The sequence below is a fragment of the Schistocerca piceifrons genome, chromosome 5 (assembly GCF_021461385.2).
Source record: "Schistocerca piceifrons isolate TAMUIC-IGC-003096 chromosome 5, iqSchPice1.1, whole genome shotgun sequence".
Lineage (NCBI taxonomy): Eukaryota > Metazoa > Arthropoda > Insecta > Orthoptera > Acrididae > Schistocerca > Schistocerca piceifrons.
In genome coordinates this window covers 69,744,555-69,771,238 of record NC_060142.1, presented here as the reverse complement: position 1 = coordinate 69,771,238, position 26,684 = coordinate 69,744,555, and the positions used below count along the sequence as shown (strand labels likewise).

Sequence of the window (26,684 nt, the reverse complement as noted above, 5' to 3'; positions counted from 1 at the left end):
TCTCCTCCACCACCGCCCCCACCCATTCCCATACCCCCCTCCCCCCTTTTAAGCAGCCGCGATCCGGCACGCAACTTCCAATCGCTGCGGAACTCTTTGCGTAGCGGACGAGCTGAGGGCAGAAGAAGTTGGCCCGGACTGTGTATAACTTGACTTGTTAAGCTCTTATGAAAATGTGCTTTGTACCTCTATAATCGGCCGCGGCAGGAATTCTCCAACTTTATGAGATAAAGTTCGGAGAGCCGAATGCGAAGTCTATGAGAAGACTCTCTCTTGCGGCGGAACTACCGGGGATATTAGCTGGCGGGACTTGCTCTAACCACAGCGGGGAGTGAAAAACTTATCCATACTACAGCTGAGCATGTACTGTGATTGTCTAAGTAACAAAGCTAAGGGACATCGACCAAAAAGTGCATCCGTAGTGACCGTCACGGGAAGTGTGCAAGAGACAGGCACGAGGAAGCTACTAGCAATGGAAATGGAGGAGGCTGTTGACTTCTGAATGTAGACCGGATTGAAATCTTCCCGTCTCCTCTATACCTCTTTTGTTAATGATAACCTTCCCTTTTACAATAACCTATGTAACCTTCCCTTAAGATTCCTATCTCTTTCTTAATAATAACAAACGAAATCTTCCCTTTGAAATTTATTCTCTTTCTAAATCTTCGCATACAAATTTAATTGCTGCTTATTAAAAGTGATTTTCTGATTATTTCGACGAAACAGAATGTGTCGTCGTCGTGGCCCTCAGTCGTTATCTGCAAAAACCCAAAACTGTTCCTTACCTTTTTTACTGTTACTGGATCGCCATCTGACTGCTACACCGAACTGCGACATGAATATACTTACTCTGGTTAACTGTACTCTTTTAACTGCTGGTCGGCTGTCATAATAAGTGGCTGTATTTATTAGCAAAGATGACGTTAGTCTTTATTAGCAAAGTTGACGTTATTCTTTAATTAATTTGACTGAAGCTACGTATTTCATAGTTAAACTTTTTCTTGACAACAATAAAATTTTGCGAAGTTTTACGTTGATGGTTTTTGGGATGGATTATAATTATAAATGCAATATTGCTGGCAAAAGTTAATTATATTCTGAATGAAATGATTTTACAGACGTTCAAATGCGACTTACTTTTTACAATAATCTTACAACTAGCAATGCGCAAACATACCTTCAGTAGTCTTGAGTTTCTCAAAAAATTAATTCAATAATTTTAGTTCCTCTTATTATGATAGTTAGCTGATGTCTCTGTACATCCGTTTATAATCTCTTGTAAATCATAGCTAGTGGCTGGCAGGCACACCGCTCCTCTCAACCTCTCGCTTCAGACCTGCTACCGACTCGCTTCACTTCTCGCTTACTACTGACTTCCTACGAACGCTAAAGTGCGGTCTCTCTTGCCAACAATTCTTTCTGGTGCAGACAATCCCTGCTGCCATTACAAAATTTATCAATGCGAGGTCTTTCCCGCTCTTTTCTTAAAATGTATCCATACGCGGTCTCTCCCGCCCTTTTTAAAATTATATCAATATGCGGTCTCTCCAGCCAACAATACTTTGGTGCAGACATTCCCTGCTACCACAATTGTTTCCAACATGACAAATATTAATTATTCCTACTTAATCCTATTAATAAAATATAAACATCTTTCATAAATTGTGATTTGACAATATACAATAGAAATATACACGTTCAAAAATGGTTCAAATGGCTCTGAGCACTATGGGACTCAACTGCTGTGGTCATCAGTCCCCTAGAACTTAGAACTACTTAAACCTAACTAACCTAAGGACATCACACACATCCATGCCCGAGGCAGGATTCGAACCTGCGACCGTAGCAGTCGCACGGTTCCGGACTGCGCGCCTAGAACCGCGAGACCACCGCGGCCGGCAAAATATACACGTCATACAGGATGAAGAATGATATAATTGGAGCGTGTAAAGGAGCCAGCAAGACGGTGACTGATGTCAAAGAAGCAAAATACGTATGCAGGAACGAATTTTGAAACTCGTTCCACAAGGGAAGAAGGAGAGAGAAAGCCCAGATATAAAATGACGAGACTATGTCTAAGAGGCAGTGGTGGACAGATGCTTCTGGGAACGAGACTGACGGAACAGAAAGCAACGAAAATGAGAGACGAGAAGCTGTGACTGTCGTAAATATCATTTGTGATACGAAGATGAAATAACAGGTGAAGTAGTGGAGCACTTTTCCCACCTCGGAAGTAGAGCAGATGCTGGAAATGCCGCAAGCGTTGCAGAAGAGCTTCCTGTTAAAAAGAAACAGCAGCTCATTTTCACAAATACAGGGTGAACTTTAACAAAACCGAAAAACTGCCGCCGCGCGGGATTAGCCGAGAGGTCTACGGCGCTGCAGTCATGGACTGTGCGGCTGGTCCCGGCGGAGTTCGAATCCTCCCTCGGGAATGGGTATGTGTGTTTGTCCTTAGGATAATTTAGGTTAAGTAGTGTGTAAGCTTAGGGACAGATGACCTTAGCATTTAAGTCCCATAAGATTTCACACACATTATTGAAAAACTGCAGGGACGGATTCCTGACCGAAAATGAAGAAAAAAAAATGATACGAACACGTGTTGAGAAATGGACGGTGTGCGTGAACAACAAGTTGTCCCCGAACGCAGTACGGAGCTGCGTCGCATCCACGTGACAACAGATGTCCAAAGCGGCCTCCACGGGATTGCAGGTGACAGGGGGAGTAACCGTTGTCACGGAGGTTACACATAATGGTGTTTTGGCTTACACCACGGTGACGGGCCACTGGAGCTTTTACTAGCGTTCGGCTCAGTAACCTGTAGAACCCTTCCTTCCAATCTGGTGTACGCACAGTCCGCCACCTCCCTGCACGTTCGTCTGTCTGAAAGAACCCAGGATCACACATACGCCCAAAAAGACTTGAAATGTGGCTCGATGTCGTTGGTATCCGTGTGGCTACTTCTTTTGGTATAGCCGTGCTGTCTCTCGACCGTTTCCATCTGCTTGGCGGAACGCGAACACGATCTCGTCTTATTCCCGACATGAATACCAGACCATTCTGCTGATTACAGTACGCTGCATCACTCACACAGACTGCAACATACTAGGAAGACGCAGCACGTGACCAGAGGAACTGCTATTCGTCCGCGCCATCTACTGTGACAACGATACTTTTCCGGACACATGTCCATAGGATCTATTTTCCTCCATTTCCGCCGACCTCTGTGGTCCAGCGGTTCTAGGCACTTCAGTCCGGAACCGCGCTGCTGCTACGGTCACAGGTTCGAATCCTGCTTTGGGCATGGATGTCTGTGATGTCCTCGGGTTAGTTAGGTTTAAGTAGTTGTACGTCTAGGGGACATGACCTCAGATGTTAAGTCCCATACTGCTTCGAGCCATTTGAACCATCTGAATCTCCATTTCCGATCAGGGATCCTTCCCTGCAGTTTGTCAAAAATGGTTCAAATGGCTCTGAGCACTATGGGACTTAACATCTGAGGTCATCAGTCCCCTAGAACGTAGAACTACTTAAGCCTAACTAACCTAAGGACATCACACAATCCATGCCCGAGGCAGGATTCGAACCGGCGACCGTAGTTGTCACGCGGTTCCGGACTGAAGTGCCTAGAACTGCTCGGCCACCGCGGCCGGCCTGCAGTTTGTCGATTTTATTAATGTTCACCCTGTACATTGCTTGAGATTAGTAAAACTTTTAGCGAAAATCTTTCATTGGAGGTTTACATCGATGTACAATATAGACTTCGGTAAAACCAGAAACGATAACAAAAAAGCCGTCGAAGTGTGTTGTTGTGGCAGACTGTTGAAAATCAAATTAAATGATACAATTTCAGAGACTTCACTGCACACTGGATTCGCCTTCGGGAGGACGACGGTTCAATCCCGCGTCTGGCCAACCTGATTTAGGTTTCCCGTGATGTACCTAAATCGCTCCAGGCAAATGCCAGCATGGTTCCTTTCAAAGGGCAAGACCGAATTCCTTCCCCGTCCTTCCCTAATCCGATGAGACCGATGACCTCGCTGTATAGTCTGCTCCCCCAAACCAGCCAGACTTCACTGGTCTCATACAGATACGATTTTATGCATATAGACTGAAGCGGCGAGTGAAACTCAGTCGGATTGGTGTAGTGGGCAGTGATGATGTCCAGCAACGAAACAACACGAACAGTACCTAATAAAGAAGATAAATGAATCGAATAGATGGAATGTTTATTCACATTTTACAGCATGAGTCATTGCTGAAAGCTGAAGTTTAAGGTACGGCAGCAAAAATGATTCTCAGGAAAGGCCTAAACAACAGTGTACACGGCAGCTCGCTTTGGCGGTTTAAGAACCCTGTGATTGTGAGTTTATCTCTTATGCTGAAGAAAAGAGAATGACTTGAAGGCGACAGGAAAGTGTATCTCCGTCGTATCAGTCTTACAAATTGTTACAAAAATAACAACAAATAAATGAGAAACTTAAACAATCGTTTGGAATCAGTCATAACAGTCAATTATCTAGGAATACCTTCGAAATTTACTGAAGGTGGATCGGCGACATTCATCCAACTCTGCTATGGACAGAATCTGGACCGGGGTTTTGCGAAAAAGGCCAGTGGGGGTGTGAGCCGCCAATGTAGTAATCACTTACAAAAGTTTACGTCGACCATTTCTAGACGTCTTTCTCTTGGTGTGGAGCCTTATCAAAATGGACTCACGTAAGATCTAGAGAATCTTCAAATACAAGCTGCGATTTGCGAGATATCATGTTCCTAAACCAATAAATAAACCTACCATTTTCTGCATCATCACTTCCTTTAGTTACTGTTGCGACAACGTTGGTGAACTGCAGAGGGGCACCAGCAAACAATGCAATGGCAGGCTAACTAATGAAGAAAAGTATGTGCTCCAGATCATTCAGTCGCTGGCGGAGTACAAATCTGTATGACAAGATGTAAGTAGGCTGTTTATGTTTTCTCTATGAAAGTAGGCTGTTTATGTTTTCTTATTGGCAACGTTACGTAGCGCTCAGTATGAAAATCACTGGCTGTGCTGTGTGCAGTCTGTGGCTGCTTTGCATTGTTGTAATACTCGCCATTGTAGTGTTGGGCAGTGGCAGCTGGATGTGAACAGCGCGTAGCGTTGCGCAGTTGGAGGTGAGCCGCCAGCAGTGGTGGATGTGGGGAGAGAGATGGCGGAGTTTTGAAATTTGTCATGAACTGCTATATTTATATATGATGATATCAAGGTAAATACATTGTTTGTTCTCTATTAATATCTTTCATTTGCTAACTATCCCTATCAGTAGTTAGTGCCTTCAGTAGTTTGAATCTTTTATTTAGCTGGCAGTAGTGGCGCTCGCTGTATTGCAGTAGCTTGAGTAGCGAAGATTTTTGTGAGGTAAGTGATTTGTGAAAGGTATAGGTTAATGTTAGTCAGGGCCATTCTTTTGCAGGGATCTTTGATAGTCAGATTGCGTTGCGCCAAAAATATTTTATGTCAGTTTAAGCACAGTCATGTATAAATTGTTCAGAGGGGAAGTTTCAATTGTATTCTTCTGTGTTGTCGTGTGAAATACTGTGACAATAATGGCGTGTGAAAAACGTAACACTAGGCTCCAAAGTAAACTGAGAAATAATAGTGACGACGAGCGTGGCTTATCAGCACCACTGTGTAGTGAATTAACAGACGTTCCAAGTAGTAATTTGGTAACTGTGCATAGGGAAATGGAGCGGGCGGTAAATAATGGTGTAGACAGTGAAACAGGTAGTGAACAGGGAAGCATTATCGATCGATCGGTCGGCAACAGCTCGCCTCAGGAATCCGAAATGACAGGACACAATTTTGCAAATACTGTAGATTCAGGTTTTGCGTCCTCACCGTTTTCTCAAATAAGTCAAGACACATTTTCAGCTTGTCAAAATGTGAATGTTGCCGGTGCAAATGCACTGCCGAAAAGAGTAGAGGAACAGATTCCAGACACTAATGCATTGTTATTACAACTAATGCAACAAATGGAACAAAATCAGAGACAAACACAGCAAAAGCTGCAAAAGTTAGACACAATGGAACAAAATCTTAAAAAGTTAGACTCATTGGAACAAACACTTGAACAAACACGTGAAGATTTAACTACTGAGTTACATAACATTGAATCGAAATGTCAAAAAGTCTGTAATGACGTAAAAACACAAATTTGTGAGCATTTTCAACCTATTTTTTCGCGGCATGAAAATGCATTACAGAATCACGAAGCAGCCATAAAAGAACTGCAAGCCATTGTTCATGAAAATCATGAGACCTTGTGGGCTAAAATTGACTCAGTTGCATCTACCGATTCGGTTACGCAACTTGCAATAACTCAGGAAAACTTAAAGGACACAGTAGATTCGATTTCAACACAAATGGACACTCTGAAACTTGGTTCAGAAAAACACACTGAGGAAATGTGTTCACTATCGGAGAAAGTAGCCGAACTTTCGGATCAGGTCACTAACTTATCTACAAAGGTAGATGATGATCTGAATGACACAAGACCTGTAGCCTTCACTGACACAGAAGAGTATGAACAAATTAGAAAATTCAAACAGAATCAAAATCAAATCAATACACAGTACAAAAGAGAAATCCGGGAAGTACAAGATCAGCTGACACAGGTAATTCAAGAATTACGTATTTCAGAGGATACTCGCGCCCCAATACGGGAAGAGGGACACAGAAATACGGAACAGCCACAAAATAATAACACAGAGCATTTCGGAAGTTATGAAAGAAATTGGCAAGGTACACCGAATTTTGAGATGGAACCGCCGAAACGACGTAACAATGACCGACATGCGACTCGCCGACATGATGATTTTGATTATAAGCTGTTCATTACTACACGTAAATTCAAAACATTTAAGAATTCTGGCAACGACATTCACCCACAAGCATGGCTCCATCAATTCTCTCATTGTTTTCCTCCCAACTGGTCATTAGAACACAGATTAGAATTTATGTGTGGCTACTTGGAGAATGAACCAGCTGTAAGAATGCAATCGGTAATTCACGATTGTCACAGTGAAGGAGATTTTTATCATGCCTTCCTCTCAGCATATTGGTCTCAAGCTACACAAGACCGAGTAAAACATAGCATCATAATGATGAAACACTTCGAACAATCTGAATTTTCCAGTCTTATGAAATATTTTGAAGACATGTTGCATAAGAATCAATATCTTTCAAACCCATACAGCCCCTCAGAACTCATCCGCATTTGCTTAATCAAACTGCCTGAACATTTACGACATATTATTTTGGTAGGACGTTGCAAAGACGACATTGAAGCATTTCAGGGACTTTTACAAGAATTAGAAATTGACACTGACAATCGCAGAACGCGAAACCAGGAACACAACAACTACAGGTCACATCCGTCGCAATTCCGTGATGAAAGAAGTAATAACTTGACACGACAAGGCTATTCTTATAACGTAAATCGTGACCAAAACAGACACCACCCATATGACAACCGCTGGCAGAGTAATAATAGTTAAGAGAAAGATCGCATTTCCGTAGTAGTGACTATCACAGAGACAATCAGAGAAATAGAGAATATGGGAACCAAAACAATTATTATCAAGGGAGACAGAATAACTTCAGGCGCAACAGTTCGGCGCACAGTTACGATTCAGGGAGAAACTCTCCACCACGTGACGGACAAGGAAGAAACTACGGAATCTACCAACATGACGACAGACGATATATTCGTAACGACAGACCTGAATTGCATCAGAACTTTCGGGATTCAAACAGAGCAGGGCCCTCTCGAGGAGGTGAATTTGTAGAAGTTAGGTCTCCTAATCCCAATAACAACGCGCGCCAACAAAGAGACAGACAATGACTCGCACAGCAGGCAGCCGCGTGCGCCCGCTGGCTCCGAGAAAAATAACATAAGACGCTAGCCTGGAGAAAAATTGTAGCATTCTTTACCGATGTATACAACATGATAAATGCTTTGAAGTTGAAACTCTGTGCACTAGGAAGAGTAAAGGTTTACACCACATTTCACATGTAAAACCGTTTATTGAAAGATAATCTGCTTTTTAACTTTGTCTTTGCCATATAACTTTTCCCTTTACATTACTAGTATGCTGTGTTAGACTTAAGAAACTGCTAACATACAACAATGTTTGAAGTTAAATATCCAGTCTAGAACCTAGGGAACATTTTTAAACAGAAATTACGAATGCATTGTTATAGTGAACAGACGACACAGTGTTGCATTTGTACATTCTTGCTTGTTAGTTGCACGATTATGGAACGACTATAAGGCTTACATACTTAGAACATTTACCAGTACTGCTAATGAGATTTTAATGCAACGTTTTGGTTGACTTGAAAATACATTCTGCGTTTAATGTACTTTCTGTGAGATACCAGACGACACAGTGGTTAGTTTAAGTGACAACTATACGGTTTTATCACGACGCTACTAATGAGTGACAATTCACAATGTTGCTTTTGCAGTGTATCTGTTTTATATCTGCACAGTTTTCTGAATTCTTCTAGGAAGAAAAACATGTTTTAGTAGTAACTTTTGTGGTATAGCAACAATGAGACAGCCTTTTTCGTGGCATAACAATTCGTTACTGTACAGTACTTTCTTCATCACGCTAATAAGCATAATAACTACGATATCTATACGCAAAGCATTTCACTTTTGTTTATCATGTGGTAAGTACATTGACTTCTGCAGAACATAGCTTTCGGAGGACGATAACTACGACACTTCCACAGAGATTATGTTGCGACAAGATGCACAGTTTAGCGCTACAGTACACGCATTTGAGTGATTAATCTTATACTTAAAACACTTATTTTTAAAGATTTTTTTAATTACAAAGAAAGTTTTCCGTGATACATTTCATTCCATTGCTGTAATCTGTAACACCTGAGGGTATAATTACATTTATCCTCAGGGGGGTACACACTTACTTTGTGTACCATGTGTGTGGCAACCACAAGGAACCCTAGCTAATATGGTATTTGCTTATACAACTTTACACATCGGTACCATATTTCTCTAACACACAAATTACACAGCTATCTGATCATGTAACTGAGAGATAAACTTTTTTTACTACGTCAGTGACAGATGTTTACGCAATTACAGAGTTGGATTACTTCACACTTATGAAATTGTATTTTGTCTGTACTGTGTGAACTGTTCATATTTTTTCGGACCCATTGTGATACTATGAGAGCTTTGAATGATATATTTGGTATGGGATCATGATTTTTAAAGTAAGTTTGAGGTAAATGACACTACTGACATGAGCAGAGAATTTTTTTAGGTTCTGAAATTATTGCAGAAAGCTACGACGTTTTTGAGATTTGACTGAGGTGTTATGATGTTATTATTACGACGACGATGTGTATTATGTTGTTGAGGAATGTTTATTATGCTACGTATTTCTCATGATGAAATATTGAAGAAGTGTCGATGAATATGTATATGTATAATAAGGTAAGGAATAATGAGTAGTGTTTAGGGACTCTGATTTGTGGAAAAGGTTGTTGGAAACCAAGAATCGTACTTTAAGAGTTATGAAATGTGTGTAAATGCGTGAATGTATCACAATGCCGACGGAAACTTTTTGGACACTGTTATATTCATAGGATTTTGTTTCTACAGATTTGCAACGCTAATTCTTGACCTGTGAAATATTTTTATGTGAGACTGTCACTGTAGCGGAAACTGCTGTCGTAAATATTTCCGTAAGAAAGTTAAGTGACCACCTGCATGTAATGCGTCGCGGGCACCCACCTGGGCGACAGCCGCCCGAAAAAAAAGCCATTAGCCTTTCAGCGGCACAGGTAAAAAAAAAAAAAAAGGGGAGGCCATTATCCTCGGAAATATTCTTACATCTGCAAACCTGATAATGACAAGTGTCTTTCTACGAGAGTTGAGAGCTACTGACTTACGAAATGCCACATAGCTATTGAATGATGTTTTTATGCTTTGGTTTGCGTAATTGCTTATTTCATTTGACATCTGTTTTTCAGCTGTGTTGCAGCATTGGTTTCATAAAATAAAATTAAATGCATTTGCTAATGTGAACACTTTCTGTCAACAGATCTATTAAATAATTATTTTATGATCCACATTCTTTAAAAAAGGAGCACTTGGAAAGGAAAGAACAATAAGAAGGAACTAGTAACAGTAACACATAATTTTCTTTTCAAGTACATGGTAATATTTCTTTTTACAATCAGTTGTTGTGGTGCACCACTTTAATTACTTAGACATTAAGATGTGAATATACATTTCCCTTATCTGCATTGTTGTTTTTACTGTAATATTTTTTCTGTTTGAGCTATGTCATGTTTAGGTATAAGTTACTGTTGTTTGCCAGGCGTAGTGTTACTGAATTTGACTTTGTGTTACTCTGCTAAGCCAGTTTTACTACTCATTTATTTTTCTCGTTGCTGCACATTGGCTCATATTAGTTGTAATGTTGCATTGCTTGGTAATTTAGATTCACTGTAGCTTGCTTTGCAAATTTACATTTTTTTGTCATTGCTGTTTGTGTTAATTGTTTTGTGCTGTGGCATTGCTTCGTCCCTTAGTTTAATATCTGAGCTCAGTAGATTTAAGTTAGCTTAAGAGGGGGTAGACTATATAAGAACCTAACTATGGAGAATAGGGAAAGAATGCTTTGAAAGTTATATGAAAACGATTTGGGCCTAAATGAGTATTGTACAATGAGCCATATTTCTTTTGAAAGAAATATGGTTAGAACACAGAAAAGAGGTACAGATAGGACTTTTTGGGAATAATGATGAACGAAGGGAGATCTCCAAGAACAAAAAAGGTTTTGTTCGCAAAATACTGCAGTACCAAAAGTTACACTGAAAACGAACCCTGTCCTTTCCATTGTGTTATCCCCCTATGTGTTTGTGTACCCTTGTGTAGTTGTTTTCTTCCTGTCTCTGTGTAGTTTCATAGAATTTTTTCCTCTTTTAATATTAAGCTACATTCACTATGATGAGGAATACTGTTATCCTCAAATATAATTGGCATTAATAATATGTTTTTTACTTTGTAAAGATGTTAGACATTATTCATTCTGTTTAAATGCTCATGTGTGAAGTTGATGTTTCGCAAGTTATTCTGATCTTCTATGTATGTACTCATGTCATAATTCCTGTAACACTGATGTATATGTCTATTTCTATTCTTTTGTAAAGCCTGTACTACAAATGTTATCTATATTGTTATGTTTTTAATGATGTATTTTGTACCTTTATTGTATTCTTATGTTATAAAATTGTAATTGTCACCAGTTCATGATATTATTAACTTGTTAGTTACATTTCACTGCACACGTTTCTGTTGGTCATAGTATATGGACAATATGTGAGAAGTTGGGACTGTTAGTGTTTGCACGTGTGTTAATAATTCAGCAAGGGACTGGATAACAGCATTGCTGGTTCTAAGGACAATTCCAAAAACTTTGTGAGTGCACAAGTGGTGGTTATGGACTTGCTATATTATCCGCAAGACTCTTCAATGGTGATTGTGCACCTGCACAGTCACAACAGATGGCTGCTGGCTATCTCTACAAGGACTACAGTGGGTCTGCATCTTTGATGACTCACCAGTACCATTATCTCTACAAGGACTACAGTGGGTCTACATCTTTGATGATCCATCAATACCATTATTTCTACAAGGACTGCAGTGGGTCTGCACCTCTGGTGGCCCACCAATACCACAATCTCTACCAGGACTCCAGTGGGTCTGCTCTGTGATGACCTACCTACCAATATTCTTCAAAACTTCGAATGACTCTGCTGTGGGTTTGCTCCATTGTGGCCCATTACCTGTCAGCATGTCAAGAGTCAGCACTGTCTTTCCGTTGGAAAGACAACACTACTTCTTCAAGACTGTATGGAAATCCACTACTACTGTGTGCAATTTCTTTTACTAATGAGAAACTGTAAATACTATTATGATGAATGATCAGGACTATCTTTATGGACTGTGAGAAAATTTTAGCTTTTGACCAACATTGTATCAATAAGTGTGTGCATTTTTTATCTTTGTTACTGTAATTGTGGAAAATTTTTGCCAAATCTGTATTGGGCAGTGCCCAACACCATTTGTAAAAATTTTTTGTGGGAGCATGGGGGCTAGGTAAGTAGGCTGTTTATGTTTTCTCTATGTAAGTAGGCTGTTTATGTTTTCTTATTGGCAACGTTACGTAGCGCTCAGTATGAAAATCACTGGCTGTGCTGTGTGCAGTCTGTGGCTGCTTTGCATTGTTGTAATACTCGCCATTGTAGTGTTGGGCAGTGGCAGCTGGATGTGAACAGCGTGTAGCGTTGCGCAGTTGGAGGTGAGCCGCCAGCAGTGGTGGATGTGGGGAGAGAGATGGCGGAGTTTTGAAATTTGTCATGAACTGCTATATTTATATATGATGATATCAAGGTAAATACATTGTTTGTTCTCTATTAATATCTTTCATTTGCTAACTATCCCTATCAGTAGTTAGTGCCTTCAGTAGTTTGAATCTTTTATTTAGCTGGCAGTAGTGGCGCTCGCTGTATTGCAGTAGCTTGAGTAGCGAAGATTTTTGTGAGGTAAGTGATTTGTGAAAGGTATAGGTTAATGTTAGTCAGGGCCATTCTTTTGCAGGGATCTTTGATAGTCAGATTGCGTTGCGCTAAAAATATTTTATGTCAGTTTAAGCACAGTCTTGTATAATTTGTTCAAAGGGGAAGTTTCAAAGAGAAGTTTATTAAATACTGGTTTATATCGTTCGGACAACGCAGAAAGGGAAATTGGATTATTAAAAGAAGTAGTCCTGAATCTGCCTGAATTCACTGACGAAAACAGAGGGCTACTTTAAAATGTAGGTGCTAAGGAATAGCGATAGTTTTTCCGGTCTTACCCACGACAAGGTCACTAGAGACAGAAGTCTACAGTAGTTCCAGGAACAAGCGCATCAGTATTCAATTGAAGAAATTTACAAAAACGAACTAAATTCAAGATGACAGGACTAAAGTTAGACTCCGATACTCCGGAACAGTCACTTCGCTCAGCGCCCAAGATAGGTGGACAGGGTTCGCATCCATTTGATACGGTACTAACCCAGGAAATCATTACCCGCCCATCTCGAATTCAGATCTGCCTTCGTTTAAGTAAAGTATCTCGGGCGAATACTGACAAGTATCAATCAATCGGGAGTCGATTCTGTTCCCCATCCATGTCCAATTGACTTAAAGTTGGTGATACACGATTCCAGTTAAGCACTAACTCTTGTACATTTTTTGATCGAGGTCAATCAGAGAGTTGCTTCCTGCAGAGTGCGACGTCGTTTGCTTATAACATTTTTTTTTTGCTCCACGAACAGCCAAACTAGGGAATTCGTGGTAATGTCAATCCCATATTATCTTCCATTTCATCCAGTACTCTATCATCTGTCTACTGTGTTTTTCGTCCTGTCTTCCGACATCTTCAGAGCAGTTTTTTTTTTTTCACTCTCTTTTCTGCGAATCCATCCATATCCAGTAGTCTGGCTTCAGCTGCCAGAGAATGTTGTTAATATGGGCGTCAGTTGCGTTTGCGTGAGTTTCTTGTGTGTAATCCAATTTTTGACAAAGGTCTTGCTGGCCGAAAGCGAATTTAGTGACAGTCTTTCTGTATGCGACCTAACATCTCCACTATATGGTAAGTCGATACTACCCTTTTCATAATATTGTTACATATCCAGTACTTGTATGTGAGCTGGTTCTTCAGCCTGTCTATAAGTTCTTTAAATCAACTTTTAAATTTTTAATAATATACTCTCCTGCGTTCGACACAAATGTTCAAATAATACCGGTCATCCTTTTTCTCATTCTCCTTATGTTTTCTGACCTTAGATGAATTTCATCGTTGAATGCTAACTTCCAGCGATCCATAAAATCTTGTGAGCTTACTATTTTTCGAATGATTCACCTTACTAGTATTTCTGATACTTCTAAGTTATAATTATTGCAAGACTTTCACTTGCGTACAGACATTAAGCCTTCACTGCTGCCTTTAGTGCTTTTTTTCGCATTTTGGACAGGCCTTTCCCATTTCATCTATTATTTCCTCTATGGCTATTTTTCCCAAAGTGGATATCCCATGGATATTCAAATGTCTTAACCTTCTCTGTGTTTGGCAATTATCCGTTTTCAGATACTTCGGTGCATTTTTAATGTTCGTTAAATTTTTTTCTGTTGAAGTTCTTAAGACAGTCCTACTAGCTAGTTTTTTTAAAAGAGTAACTTGTCTTACATCAGTTGTCATACTGTCAGAAAGTATAGCAACGTGCTCTGCAAATACAGGACAGTTTAATCCAATATTTTTGTTTCCTCTTCAAAACTTTATTGCCACAACCCTGTATTCACCCAGTTCTTCACGCGAAATTCTCACTTTTTGTTTCTAGAAGTCTACTAAAAATCTGCAGATAGGTCATCACACTGTTGTAAACAACTGTCTACTTCGAAGAGCTCTGATATTTTCCCCACATATTTCACTTTTTGTGCTGTCTCTGTGAAAGTTTAACGAATTAGATTTCCTAACTTTGACTTTAAAGCAAATTCCCATATTATCTCATCTCTACTTTCTCTGTCAGCAGAATCACAGGCCTTTTTTGAATCTACAAACACTACTACAGTATCTTGGGAATATCTATTTCTGACTTAGATTAAATATTTGTTCTGAACATGATCAGCTCTTCTAGAAACCACCTTCATATTCATCTATTTGACGGTCCAGAGTGTTCTCTACTTGGTTTGTTAGAATCTTGGAAATTTTTTTACATTCAGCTGGTAGCAAACAAGTTCATCCGATGTTTTTAACACCTTGTTTTTTGCCTTTCATAGGTAATGGATGTATTAATGCAACGTTTCACTCTCCTGGGATATTTTCTGTTTTTCAGATTCCTTCAGAGGTTTATTTTAGCTACTTTTTTTTAATTTTTGGTAGATACCAGTTCAGTGTTTCCACTGTAATAGTCTTCCTCACTAATTATATTGTTTCTTAACTTTTCATTACTTCCTTGGTATCTCTGGTAATTTGATGTGAATCTTCTTATAGATTTTCATGGGTCTAAAGAGTTCGATCTTATGGATTGGATCTGGATTATTAATAAACTGATCAAAATATTATACAATGATTTCGAAGTTTATATTGATGCTTAAGCCAAATCAACAACTTTTATTTATGAAACATACACTTAGGGTTTGGTGTACCACCAATCTGCCTGATAATGCCTGATAATGGTGAAGGGGATTGTTTTTTGAAGAGTTTCTCTCAAGTACCATAAGTTTCCTGTTATCAAAATCTCTTCTAGTTTACATAATAAACCTTTCTCTTTCATTTCTTCTCTATTTAAACTCATACAGTTAATAGTTTTCCCTGGCCATTTCTGGTTTTCCATTTTTTGTCCCTCCCTGTTAAATTTATTCCACATATTTCATTCCATTAGTTACTTACGTAATATTTCAGTGAAATTTAGATTTCATGCAACTATTTTCTTGAAATTCTCTGATTTGTCAGATACTGAGCAGACCAAATAGATATACTTTTGTAGATATAGGTGGGTGAAGCCGATGTACACTTTCAATTCTCTGTTTTCTGTAGTGGCCAAATTATACTATCATTTACGGAAGAACTAGGATCAACTTTGCACGAAGTGTCATAAGACGCCGCTTCCACCATTCATAATATATGGTGATTAGAATTGCTTGTATTTCATCACTTTGTTCGCGTAAAGTAAGTAAGCTACTTCCAAGGAACCACGACGTGAAACTGGCTCGGTAAAGACAACAGTGTGCAGGAGAGAGGCTGTATTTATTGTTCTACGGACATGCTTAGCAAAAATATTTCAATGCCGGAGACAATCTATACTCATCAACAGCAAGTCAGTAATGTGTAAAAACAAATTACTTAACTGCTCTGACTGTCTGAAATTTTATGAAAATAGGTGCTATTATTATTTTTGGAAGTCGTCCAAGTTTTCTTATTGCAAACCCAAAGTAATAAAATGATTAAAAATTTTAATCTTGATAAGGACAAGATTTAAAATTTCTATGTATTTACTTATGTTTTAATCTGATCTTCCTCATAAATTATGACGATATTAATGATGTTTGTGAGTAGAACTTCTTCAGTCGGCAGCTGCAGCTCATCTCTATTACAAACGAAACATTTGCCTCCTGTTACTGTCTCGTTAATATTCTGTAACACTTCGAAGCCCAACGCTCTGGACCAAAGGTTTCCAGGCACTGTCGAATTCCATGGATCTGTGACATATGGAGGTGGGCTAAAGGCCTTCCTGTTACAAAAGAAATAGGCTTCTGATTACGCCTCAGACCTCTTAAAGGTCCAATAACACAGAAACGCCTGAGCCATCGTCAGCGGATTTCTGAAGAGGACCGTGCGTGTGAAACGCCAAGGAACGGGCCACTGACGAGTGGTGTCGCTCAAGCTGCCATCCAAAGACTTTGCGTGGAGTGATGGGAAAGACTGGACCCTCTATCCAATACTTACAGCGTGGGAATAAGCAATGTCAGAACTTTATTCGGCCAAATTGCCAAATGAGGTCATAAGTGACAAGAAGACACAACGGGAAAACCAGCGTCCTGAACAGCTAAGATTCGGGAAGAAGAACTAAACTGCCAAACACGGGCGGTCTAGAGGACTCGGATGCGATTCGAAGAGCAGTCTGGTATCTTTTGAGCTTCTGAGACGATTCGCTAAAGGCACTAGTGGTCCTTTTTTTGAGGAGAGTTAAACATTACGTCATGTTAAGCGATTTGCTTGCAGTCTCGCATAGAGACTTCTCTCTTTGTCTTCTGGACGAATGTCAGACTATTTTCGACTCAGGTCTCATACTTTGATTTCCAGCTTACTACATTTCTGGGCCAATGGAACTTCCAGTTCCACAATTTGCTACTATGTTTTCTAGAAATTACACGTTGGCTACGCGTTAGATATTTTGGCTTGTAAGCAGGTGTAGCAGTTATTTGTTTGTTTATAAAAGAAACACGTCGTGTGTGTACAGTGTATCCTCAAATCAATGATGTCTGGTCAGATTTACTGAACTGACATACAACAAAGTGTAAGTAGGCTATTTAGGTTTTTATGTTGGTAACGCCACGTAGCGCTCTGTATGAAAATCACTGAGTGCACTGTGTGCAATCTGTAGCTGGTTGGCATTGTTGTAATATTTGCTATTGTAGTGTTGGGCTGTTGGATGTGAACAGCGCGTAGCGTTGCGCAGTTGGAGGTGAGCCCCCAGCAGTGGATGTGGGGAGAGAGATGGCAGCGTTTTGAGAGCGGACGATCTGGACGTGTGTCCGTCAGAAAAAGGAAATTTTATATATATATATATATATATATATATATATATATATATATATATATATATATATACTGGGAGATGAAGAAGCTTGCACAGGATAGGGTAGCATGGAGAGCTGCATCAAACCAGTCTCAGGACTGAAGAAGACCACAACAACATATATATATATATATATATATATATATATATATATATAATGAGTTTGGACACTATTAAGGTAAATACATTGTTTGTTCTCTACCAAAACCTTCATTTGCTACTATGCCTATCAGCGCCTTCGGTAGTTAGAATCTTTTATTTATCTGGCAATATTGGCGCTCGCTGTATTGGAGTAGTTCCAGTAATGAAGATTTTTGTGAGGTAAGTGATTCATGAAAGGTATAGGTTATTGTTAGTCAGGGCCATTCTTTTGTGGGGATTATTGAAAGTCAGATTGCGTTGCGCTAAAAATACTGTGTGTCAGTTTAGTGTTGATCAGAATAAGTAAAGAGAGAAATGGGTGAGTACGTTCAGTTTTGTTCAGCTGTTTGAAAATCAAATAACGTAAGAGGTTTACAAGCACAGTAATTTATAAATTTTTCTGTGGGGGTGTTTCAAAACTAATGATTCATCAGCCGTTAAACTATGGACTCACAATCCTGGACTTCTCGACTGACTTAGAAGTTAAAAATTTTGTTCCTGGTCATCAGTATTCCTACACTGACTGTATTTATCTCGTACACCTGCGACATGTGCCTAAAATATGCCGGAAATGGCTGAGAGGGTATCAGTCTCCAATTCAAACAATTTCCAAGGTCAATGGCTTCACATTCACGAGAATATGTACTGCATTGCATTCACGTTTTGTAAGTTCTACTGCCCTGTTTTGTGGAAAGCTCATCTTTGAAACATGGTTCCTTCCCCAGGAAAGTAAGGTTTATTTCCTTTTTTCCTTGTGATATGCTTTAGTTATTACTTAAAGAAACGAAATATTTTTTCCTCTGCTATTCACAGTTGCGTATCATATTTTGAAAGTTGTTTATGCACTGGTAGGATCATATAGATCCTAAGAGAAATTACTGGTTTCGTCTGTTATGTTCCATACGTAGATCCTACTGTAACAGCAACAAATAACTCCTGAAAAACAATGAGACAAGCTCATAATCAAAAATTATTTCCTCTCTACTTCATGTGTTGCGTGTTAGAAACCAGCCAATGTATCGACCTAGTGGTGAGCACACAAATGAAGAATTTATGCTCACTCTCCATACTGGGAATCTCTTTACCTCCTTATTCTCTACAGCCAGCTTCACTATTATAAAAACGGTTCACTTCTTATTTTGTCACATACATGACCGTTGTTTACTTATACGATAAATTACCTGATCAGTTCACAGTGAATTACTACTGCTTCCCACCACAATTGTCGTGTAAGTATGAAATACCTACATTTTGCAGGAGAACGTACTTTTCTGGATGTGGCTGATTATTCAAAATGATAACCTACTCAATTCCTATTTGGAATAGAGCGTGAACTAGTCAGTTAATAACAAACAATGAATTTCATCAAATTTCTTTGCTTTCCGTTCTCCCTCTGTCAATGGATTTTAATTCATTTTATGTTTAGTTATGCAAGAATCTATATTTTCAAAAAAATCTTAAAACCTTAACTACCAAACACTTCTCATGTTTCTCAACGAAAGTGGCGTTGGAGAATACAAACAGAAAAACAGAAACTTAATGGAAACGGCTCTAATAAAACGGTGTGCCAAATCAATACGACTACAGCCCACAGCCAAATTGAATGCTATCTGGTGGTGTTCTATTAAATTCAGTATCTCTTCTGTTACTCAGGGATTTCTAGTAGCCCTCGTCTTTTTACCTACTTGATCCTCTGCTGCCTTCATTATTTCATCTCTCACAGCTACCCATTCTTATTCTATTATTTATCTTTCCCCTGTTCTTGTCAATCGTCCCCTAATGCTTCATCTGAACCCTCTACAACCTCTGGTTCTTTCAGTTAATGCAGCTCCCATCTTCTTAAATTCCTATGTTTTTGCAAAAGAAATGGTTCAAATGGCTCTGAGCACTATGGGACTTAACTTATGAGGTCATCAGTCCCCTAGAACTTAGAACTACTTAAACCCAACTAACCTAAGGACATCACACACATCCATGCCCGAGGCAGGATTCGAGCCTGCGACCGTAGCGATCGCGCGGTTCCAGACTGAAGCTCCTAGAACCGCTCGGTCACTCAGGCCGGCTTCGTTTTTGCAGTTTGTCGGTTTTAATCGGCAGTTCATAACCAATAAATTGTGGTCAGATTCCACACCTGGCCCTGGAAAGTCTTACAGTTTAAAAACTGGTTCCTAAATCTCTGTCTTACCATTATATAATCAATCTGAAACCGTGCAGAGTCTCAAGGCCTCTTCGACGCATACAGCCTTCTTTCATGATTCTTAAGCCAACTGTTAGGTGTGACTGAGTTGGAAATTCCTGGCAGATTAAAACTGTGTGCAGTCCTCACATCTTCACTTCTGCCTGTACTTCGTCTCCTACCTTCCAAACTTCATAGATTAAGTTGTGCTCTGTGCAAAATTCTACCAGGCGGCTTCCTTTTTCATTCGTTACCCCGAGCCCATATTCACCTACGACTTTTCCTTCTTATTCTTTTCCTACTATCGAATTCCAGTCCACATGAGTATTATAATTTCGTCTCCATCAACTATCCCAATAATTTCCTTTGTCGCATCATACCTTTCTTTAATCTCTTCATCATCTTCGGAAGCAGTTGGCATATAAACTTGTACTATCGTGGTAGGCGTGAGCTTCGTGTCTATCTTGGCTACAATAAGCCGTTCACTATGCTGTTCGTAGTAGCTTATCCGCGTCCCTAGTTTTTTATTCATTATTAAACCTACTCCTGCATTACCCACGTCCGATTTTGTATTTATAACCCTGTATTTACCTGACCAGAAGTCTTGTTCCTCCTGCCACCGAACTTTACTAATTTGCACTATATCTAACTTTAACCTACCCCTTTCCCTTTTTAAATTTTCTAACCTACCTGCCCGATTAAGCGATCTGACATTACACGCTCCGATCCGTACAACGCCATTTTTGTTTCTCCTGATAACGACGTCCTCCTGAGTATCCCCGTCCGGAGATCCGAATGGGGCACTTTATCTCTGGAATATTTTACCCAAGAGGACGCCATCATCATTTAACCATACAGTAAAGCTGCATGATGTTCGGAAAAATTACGGCTGTAGTTTCCCCTTGCTTTCAGCCATTCGCAGTAGCAACACAGCAAGGCTGTTTTGATTGATGTTAGAAGGCCAGATCAGTCAATCATCCAGATTGTTGCCCTGCAACCACTGAAAAGTCTGCTGCCCATCTTCAGGAACCACACGTTTGTCCGTCCTCTCAACAGATATGGTTACACTTATGGTTACACTTATGGTACGGCTATCTATATCGCTGAGGCACGTAAGCTTCCCCGTCAAATGCAAGGTCCATGGTTCATGGGGATTTTATATATATATATATATATATATATATATATATATATATATATATATATATATGTGTGTGTGTGTGTGTGTGCGTGTGTGTGTGTGTGTGTGTGTGTGTGTGTGTGTGTGTGTATGAGGTGAACATTAAACTGCAGGGAGGGATTTATGATTGGAAATGGAAGATAATAGTCCTTTAGTCCTTTGAACTTGTGCCTGGAAATGGACGGTGTGCATACGACAAGTCGTCCCAAAACAAAGTATAGAGCTGCATCGCATCTCTGTCACAACAGATGTTGCCGGTGACAGGGATAGTAGCGGTTGCCATGCTGGGTACAGATAATCGTATTTTCGCTAACACCATGTTGGCGAGCCACTTGACTGGACCTTGCACTGGGGTTCGTCTCAATATCGTGTAGAACCTGGCCCTCCAGATCTGATGTATGCACCGTCCAACGTCTCCCTACACGTTTATCTGTCTGAAAGAATCCACGATGACTGGAACGCCCAGAGAGGACTTGAAATGTTGTGTGATGTGTTTGGTGTTTGTAAGGGTACTAGTTCTGGTATAGCCGTGCTGCCTCTCTACAGTTTCCATCTGCTTCGCCGTAAACAAACACCATCTTTGCTTGTTGCCGACGTGAATGCCGGACCATTTGGCTGCTTACAGTACGCTCCATCGATCACACAGACTCCAACACACAAGGAATACACGGCACGTGCTGACAGTAATTGTCATTCGACCCTGTAGTTTGTCGGTTTTACTATATACATGGCGGTCCACTTAAATGTTTCAGCGTTAGTATCTCTGGAACAACGGTAGATATTGAGAAGCGACTTCCACAGCTACAAATTTGAGGCAGGGCCTCATAAAAGTGAATACTATGAGATATTGTGAAACGTACGCAAATATTATTTTCAATATGAAGTTACGTTTTCTTAAATAGATATCGCGTACTATTTCTTACATAATCAGTAACATGAAATATCACAAAAAGAATGGCGTTGGTTGCATCGCAGTGCTTCAGTTAAATCCTGGGAAATTACAAAGCGAAGTTGACGTTTGAAATAACCGAAACGCTCGGTACTGCACAACCCGAGATGCAAGAATAAACGCCTGGTTGGCTGTCACAGCGATGTGATTAACGTACGTAATCTTACGTTCACTGCTATCTCGAGGGCCCAGAATAATAATAGGGTTTCCTGCCACAGACATTGTATACATAACGGTTCCATCCTGTATGTTTTATTTATCTACATACACACAACGGAACAGTACCGGTCGGTGTACGCGTAAACCCAATGCCTCTGCAGTTGTGTATTGGAAGCGTGGTCACCGGACATCACCGCCATGTACGTTCTGTCTGCAGACATGTGAAAAACATCAGCAGATTACAACAACAATGGACAATATGAGAGCCACTATTAGTACTGTACGTACTGCAACAACACCAGACACAGTGACAACAGTGAGTCGATCAGTGTTGGAGCGCGCGCAGCGGAGTTGCCACGTAAATGGCGATCTCTTTGAACATACGTTGCAGCGTTTCTGCATGCGAAATGTAATTTCAGACTGGCGTACATTTTGCGTGTTTCTGAGAAGACGTATATTTGTTTCGTAGACACTACTGTACTTTTATGTAATGTTTTCATCTTGTGCAAAAATTCTGTTTCAACGTAACCATGAAAGATGTTCATTAACATGTCCAGTACATGTCATGTACCATTAAGTAACCCCTTGTAAAATTGTATTTACCCCTCTGCTAGATTCTTGATCAACTCTTAATATGTCTACCCTGGCTCGTCATATTCGGTATTTCGTTTCCGTATTGTCTATTGTAGTGCTATAGTAAAGATGAATGACGTATGAACGTGTAAAAACTTCCCTCATGCAGTGTAAACAGAAATAAGTACAGCGTTTGTTGCATAGTAATACGTCAGCCACATCGCGATTACGAACGACGGGGTTTTCGCGCTTGCATCTTGGCATGTACAATAGTGACGCGTTTCGTTTATTTCAAGCTTCAACTTCACTTTACAATTTCTCGGGATTTAAGGGGAGGTTGACTATCATTTGGTTCAAAAAATCTTTTTTTTTTTTTAATTTCATTTTTGGATCTATAAAAGTGCTTAGAATCGACCCCTGAAATGGTTTTTCCGAAAACGGAACGAAAATGTTTGTTATTCGCGGTTGAACAAAAAAATGCACTTGCTTGAAATCGGCCTTTATCACGCACCAGTTTTTTTCTTTCAAATGAAAGTTTGAACGCGTGAGTTCGGAAGTTAGCCCCCAAGCATATGCATTCTGGTGCCAAGACTGTGAAGATTGCGACCTTCCTGGCAGTGAGCAGCTACAAGGAAGGGTGTTCAGCAATTCTGAAGACCATGACAACGATGGATGTCGCCCTGGGACTCTATTCGACGCAGTTCGCCAAGCATTCGGACGACTACCGGATTGAAGCGGCCGAAAACCTCTTGTCACCGGCCGTGCGAGCGGCTCTGGAGCAGCGCAGGATGGACCAGATCGAGCAGAACGCACTCTATGAGGAAGAGGAAGGTCTAGTTTATGGACCCCGTAAAGCAAAAAAAAAAAAAAAGGCTCTGAGCACTGTAGGACTTAACTTCTGAGGTCATCAGTCCCCTAGAACTTAGAACTACTTAAACCTAACTAACCTAAGGACATCACACACATCCATGCCCGAGGCAGAATTCGAACCTGCGACCGTAGCGGTCGTGTGGTTGCAGACAGTAGCGCCTAGAACCGCTCGGCCAGCCCGGCCGGCCCGGAATAGCAGATTGAACGTAAGTTGCATAATGTTGCATTTATATGTAGTCAAAACTTCAAATGCCTTTTTCTCGAAATAACTTTTATTTTATCGCGCGGTACGGTAACTTCAAATCTACTGAACTGATTGGCATGATTCTTTGTTTCTGACGAAGCTAACTAAATTGTCTAGGACTTATACCACTTTTATTCCGATCCATCAACTATAAATATTTTTACTGTGCCGACGAAGTCGATAAATCGATGAAAAAACCCTATTTTTTTCAAATGGCCGCCATTTTGTTTCCTATGGTCCAAAATAACTTAAGCGAGGTACAACTCCTAAAGAATCTTATATACTTCGCTAACGTCAACTCAATTTTGATTTCATACGAGCCGGCTCACCTGTGACATACAGCGCGTGGAGGTCTTCATCGAAATTTTGTTTCGTTCCGACGGCATTTTCGCCTTTGACCTTCGACATTTCCGGTCGAAAAAATTCCCGTTTGTAGAGGAAATATCAATAAACATTTTTACCAAATTTTGACATTGATACCTATAACACATGCCGAAAAAAAATTTCTCAAAGAACATGCTTTTATCGGGCAACTTAATTGACGTATTGAATTTGCAATCAGTGCCGTTCTTTTTGTGATTTTTCATTATATTGTTTGCGGAAGAAATAAGTCGGAGTGTCCATTAAAAATGTGTGTAAAGGATGAGCCAGACAATAAGGGATTTTATTTTATTATATGAGCCTCCACGGCTGGCAGTGTTAGCTGCCTGTAAATTCTTTCGTCCCACGGTTTAGTAACAGGAAGTCAGCACTGAGAAAGGGCACCTTGTTCACGCGCCTCTCTCATGTGCTGACGAGGTAAAGCCGCCCCAGGCGTCGCTTAGCAGGCAACGCTCTGGAAAGTTCCATGCCACCCGCACGGTTTGCTTGGTCCTGACCAATCAGGGCGGAGGAAGCCGCATGGTGCGTCGAACATACCCGGCCGCCCGTCGCCGGGCTCGCTCTCTTGTATTCTTGCTCACCCGCGAGTCGGATGCGCGCCCTGTAGCATTGAACAACTCCCGCTTCTCCCGGTGCTGCGGCACTGTGGACTTAGATTGGCAGATAACAACTTTCGGTAGCTTCGCGAACAATGTTCGCCAAGTTGTAAACTCTGGCTCACCCTCACTTCCCTAGGCCCATGTAGCCCCTTTCAACATGCTCTAGCCAATAAATGGCCTTTCTCTAAAAATTACCCTATTATTCCATAACGCCCACCGCCTGCCCACACGCCCATCCTGTACATATGATTGCGTACAATAATATTTGTACAATAATATTTGCTTAAATTTTAGAATGTGTCATAGTTCTTACTTTTACGAGCCTCTGCCTTATATTCATACCCGTAAAAGTCGTTTTTCAATGTCTATCGTTGATTCAGAGATGAATTAGATGACAAGAATAAATGGAAGAGCCGAATGTAAGTTTTTCTCTGTTATTTATCGAAACCTGGGTTGCCAACCACACACGAGGCCGCGCGGACCGAGTAACACGAGAGCGCTGCAGGCTGCGGATGTAAAGAGGTGCACGTTTAGCGACGTCGGTTTCTGAGCGTCGGAGCTGCGGTGGAAACGAAGCTATTCCGGGCCCTCCCGCCGGGCACACAATGGAACGCGGGACGGGGGAGCTCTCAGCAGATGAGTCTGTGGCCCCGCCCGCCGCTGCCGCTCGCGGAGAAAGTAAGCGGCGGCCACGTGGACCTTCATCTGTTTTATGGGCGGGGCAGGCGACGGCGGTAATTCGCGGCGCCGCCATTGTTTCCGGAGGCAGCGCGGCGGGCCGACACTTGGGCGGAATTAGCGCGATAAAAGCGGGCCAGCGGCGCGCGGGTCCGGCCGGTTCCAGGAAGATGCGGCAGCCAGCGCCTTCCGACCTATGTGAGCTGCACCGACGAGCAGTCCGTCCGTGCATCTCTCCGGGAATCTTCCGATTCTTCCGTCCTCGAATCCCTCAGCTCTCGGGTGTACGCCCGGTAGCGTAATGTTTCCAGTCCCGAGACATGGTATATGACTTTTCTCGCTCGCATACGCGGCTGAACTTTTTCTGGCCTGTTCTATCGTGTCCAACAGACATCGTGCTTGCGTCAGCTCAGCATCGAGCATCACGATGCGGCAGCATTGACTGGAAACTTCAGATTCTGTGACTTCACAACATGTCTCGGAGATATAAAGCTCAAGACAATACTTTTTCTAATCACATGTGATTTCATATTCTTTAATACATAGTAAGTTAGTAGCGAACTGCGAATTAACGTTATAATGGGTTTATCAGCTTTAAACTTCTGGGAATGACATATGATAGCTCAGGACTCAATTCTGACTTTGTTTATGTGAGATGAAGTGTTGTTATATTTTTCTCGACTTGATTCCCAGAATTAACAGGCGAAGATATCATTCAGTTGGTCAACAGAGGTAATCTAGATGAGTCTGATATAGAGACTGATGAATCTGCTGGTGATGATGACGCTTTGATGCAGTGCATCGGAAGGAGGGCCTCTTGCTCAAATTCGAGAAGGAAACGTGTTCTCGAAACATAAAAATGTGTAAGCATAAGTGTATTAGTTAAGGGGGGTAGGACGTCAAACGGGCCGACTTCGAGCAGGAGAGGCACCACAGGACATTTTATTTTCTACTGTCTATACTTTTACAAATAAATTCATAAAACTTAGTCAGAATGACCAGGAAGGATTCAGTATTCACACTCATAGCAGTGGAAGTGCAAAAACACTGCTACAAGTGTGAATCCTGAATCCTTCCTGGCCAGGCTGACAAAGTTTTATGAATTTACTTGTAAAAGTATAGACAGTGGAAATTAAAATGTCCTCTGGTACCTCTCCTGCTCCAAATCAGCCCGTTTGACGTCCTACCCCCTCTTAAATAATTACTGTGTCCCTCTATACAACTTACTGAGAAAACTTCTGTTACATATTTTGAATTTTTTACTTTTAATTGTTGAAAGTTTTGGTTACAATCTGGTAGTTCCTCCT

The 26,684-nt window shown here is 40.8% G+C and overlaps 1 protein-coding gene across 1 annotated transcript in view; it reads right to left on the bottom strand.

The window, feature by feature from the left end:
* LOC124798741 (coiled-coil domain-containing protein 8 homolog) overlaps window positions 1–25,609 on the bottom strand; it is a 91,310-nt gene extending 65,701 nt beyond the window's left edge. The window contains exon 1 of the mRNA XM_047262268.1: window positions 25,168–25,609. Coding sequence (XP_047118224.1) covers window positions 25,168–25,609 — 442 coding nt within the window. The remainder of the gene's footprint in view (window positions 1–25,167) is intronic.
* Between the last annotated feature and the right edge of the window lie 1,075 nt (window positions 25,610–26,684).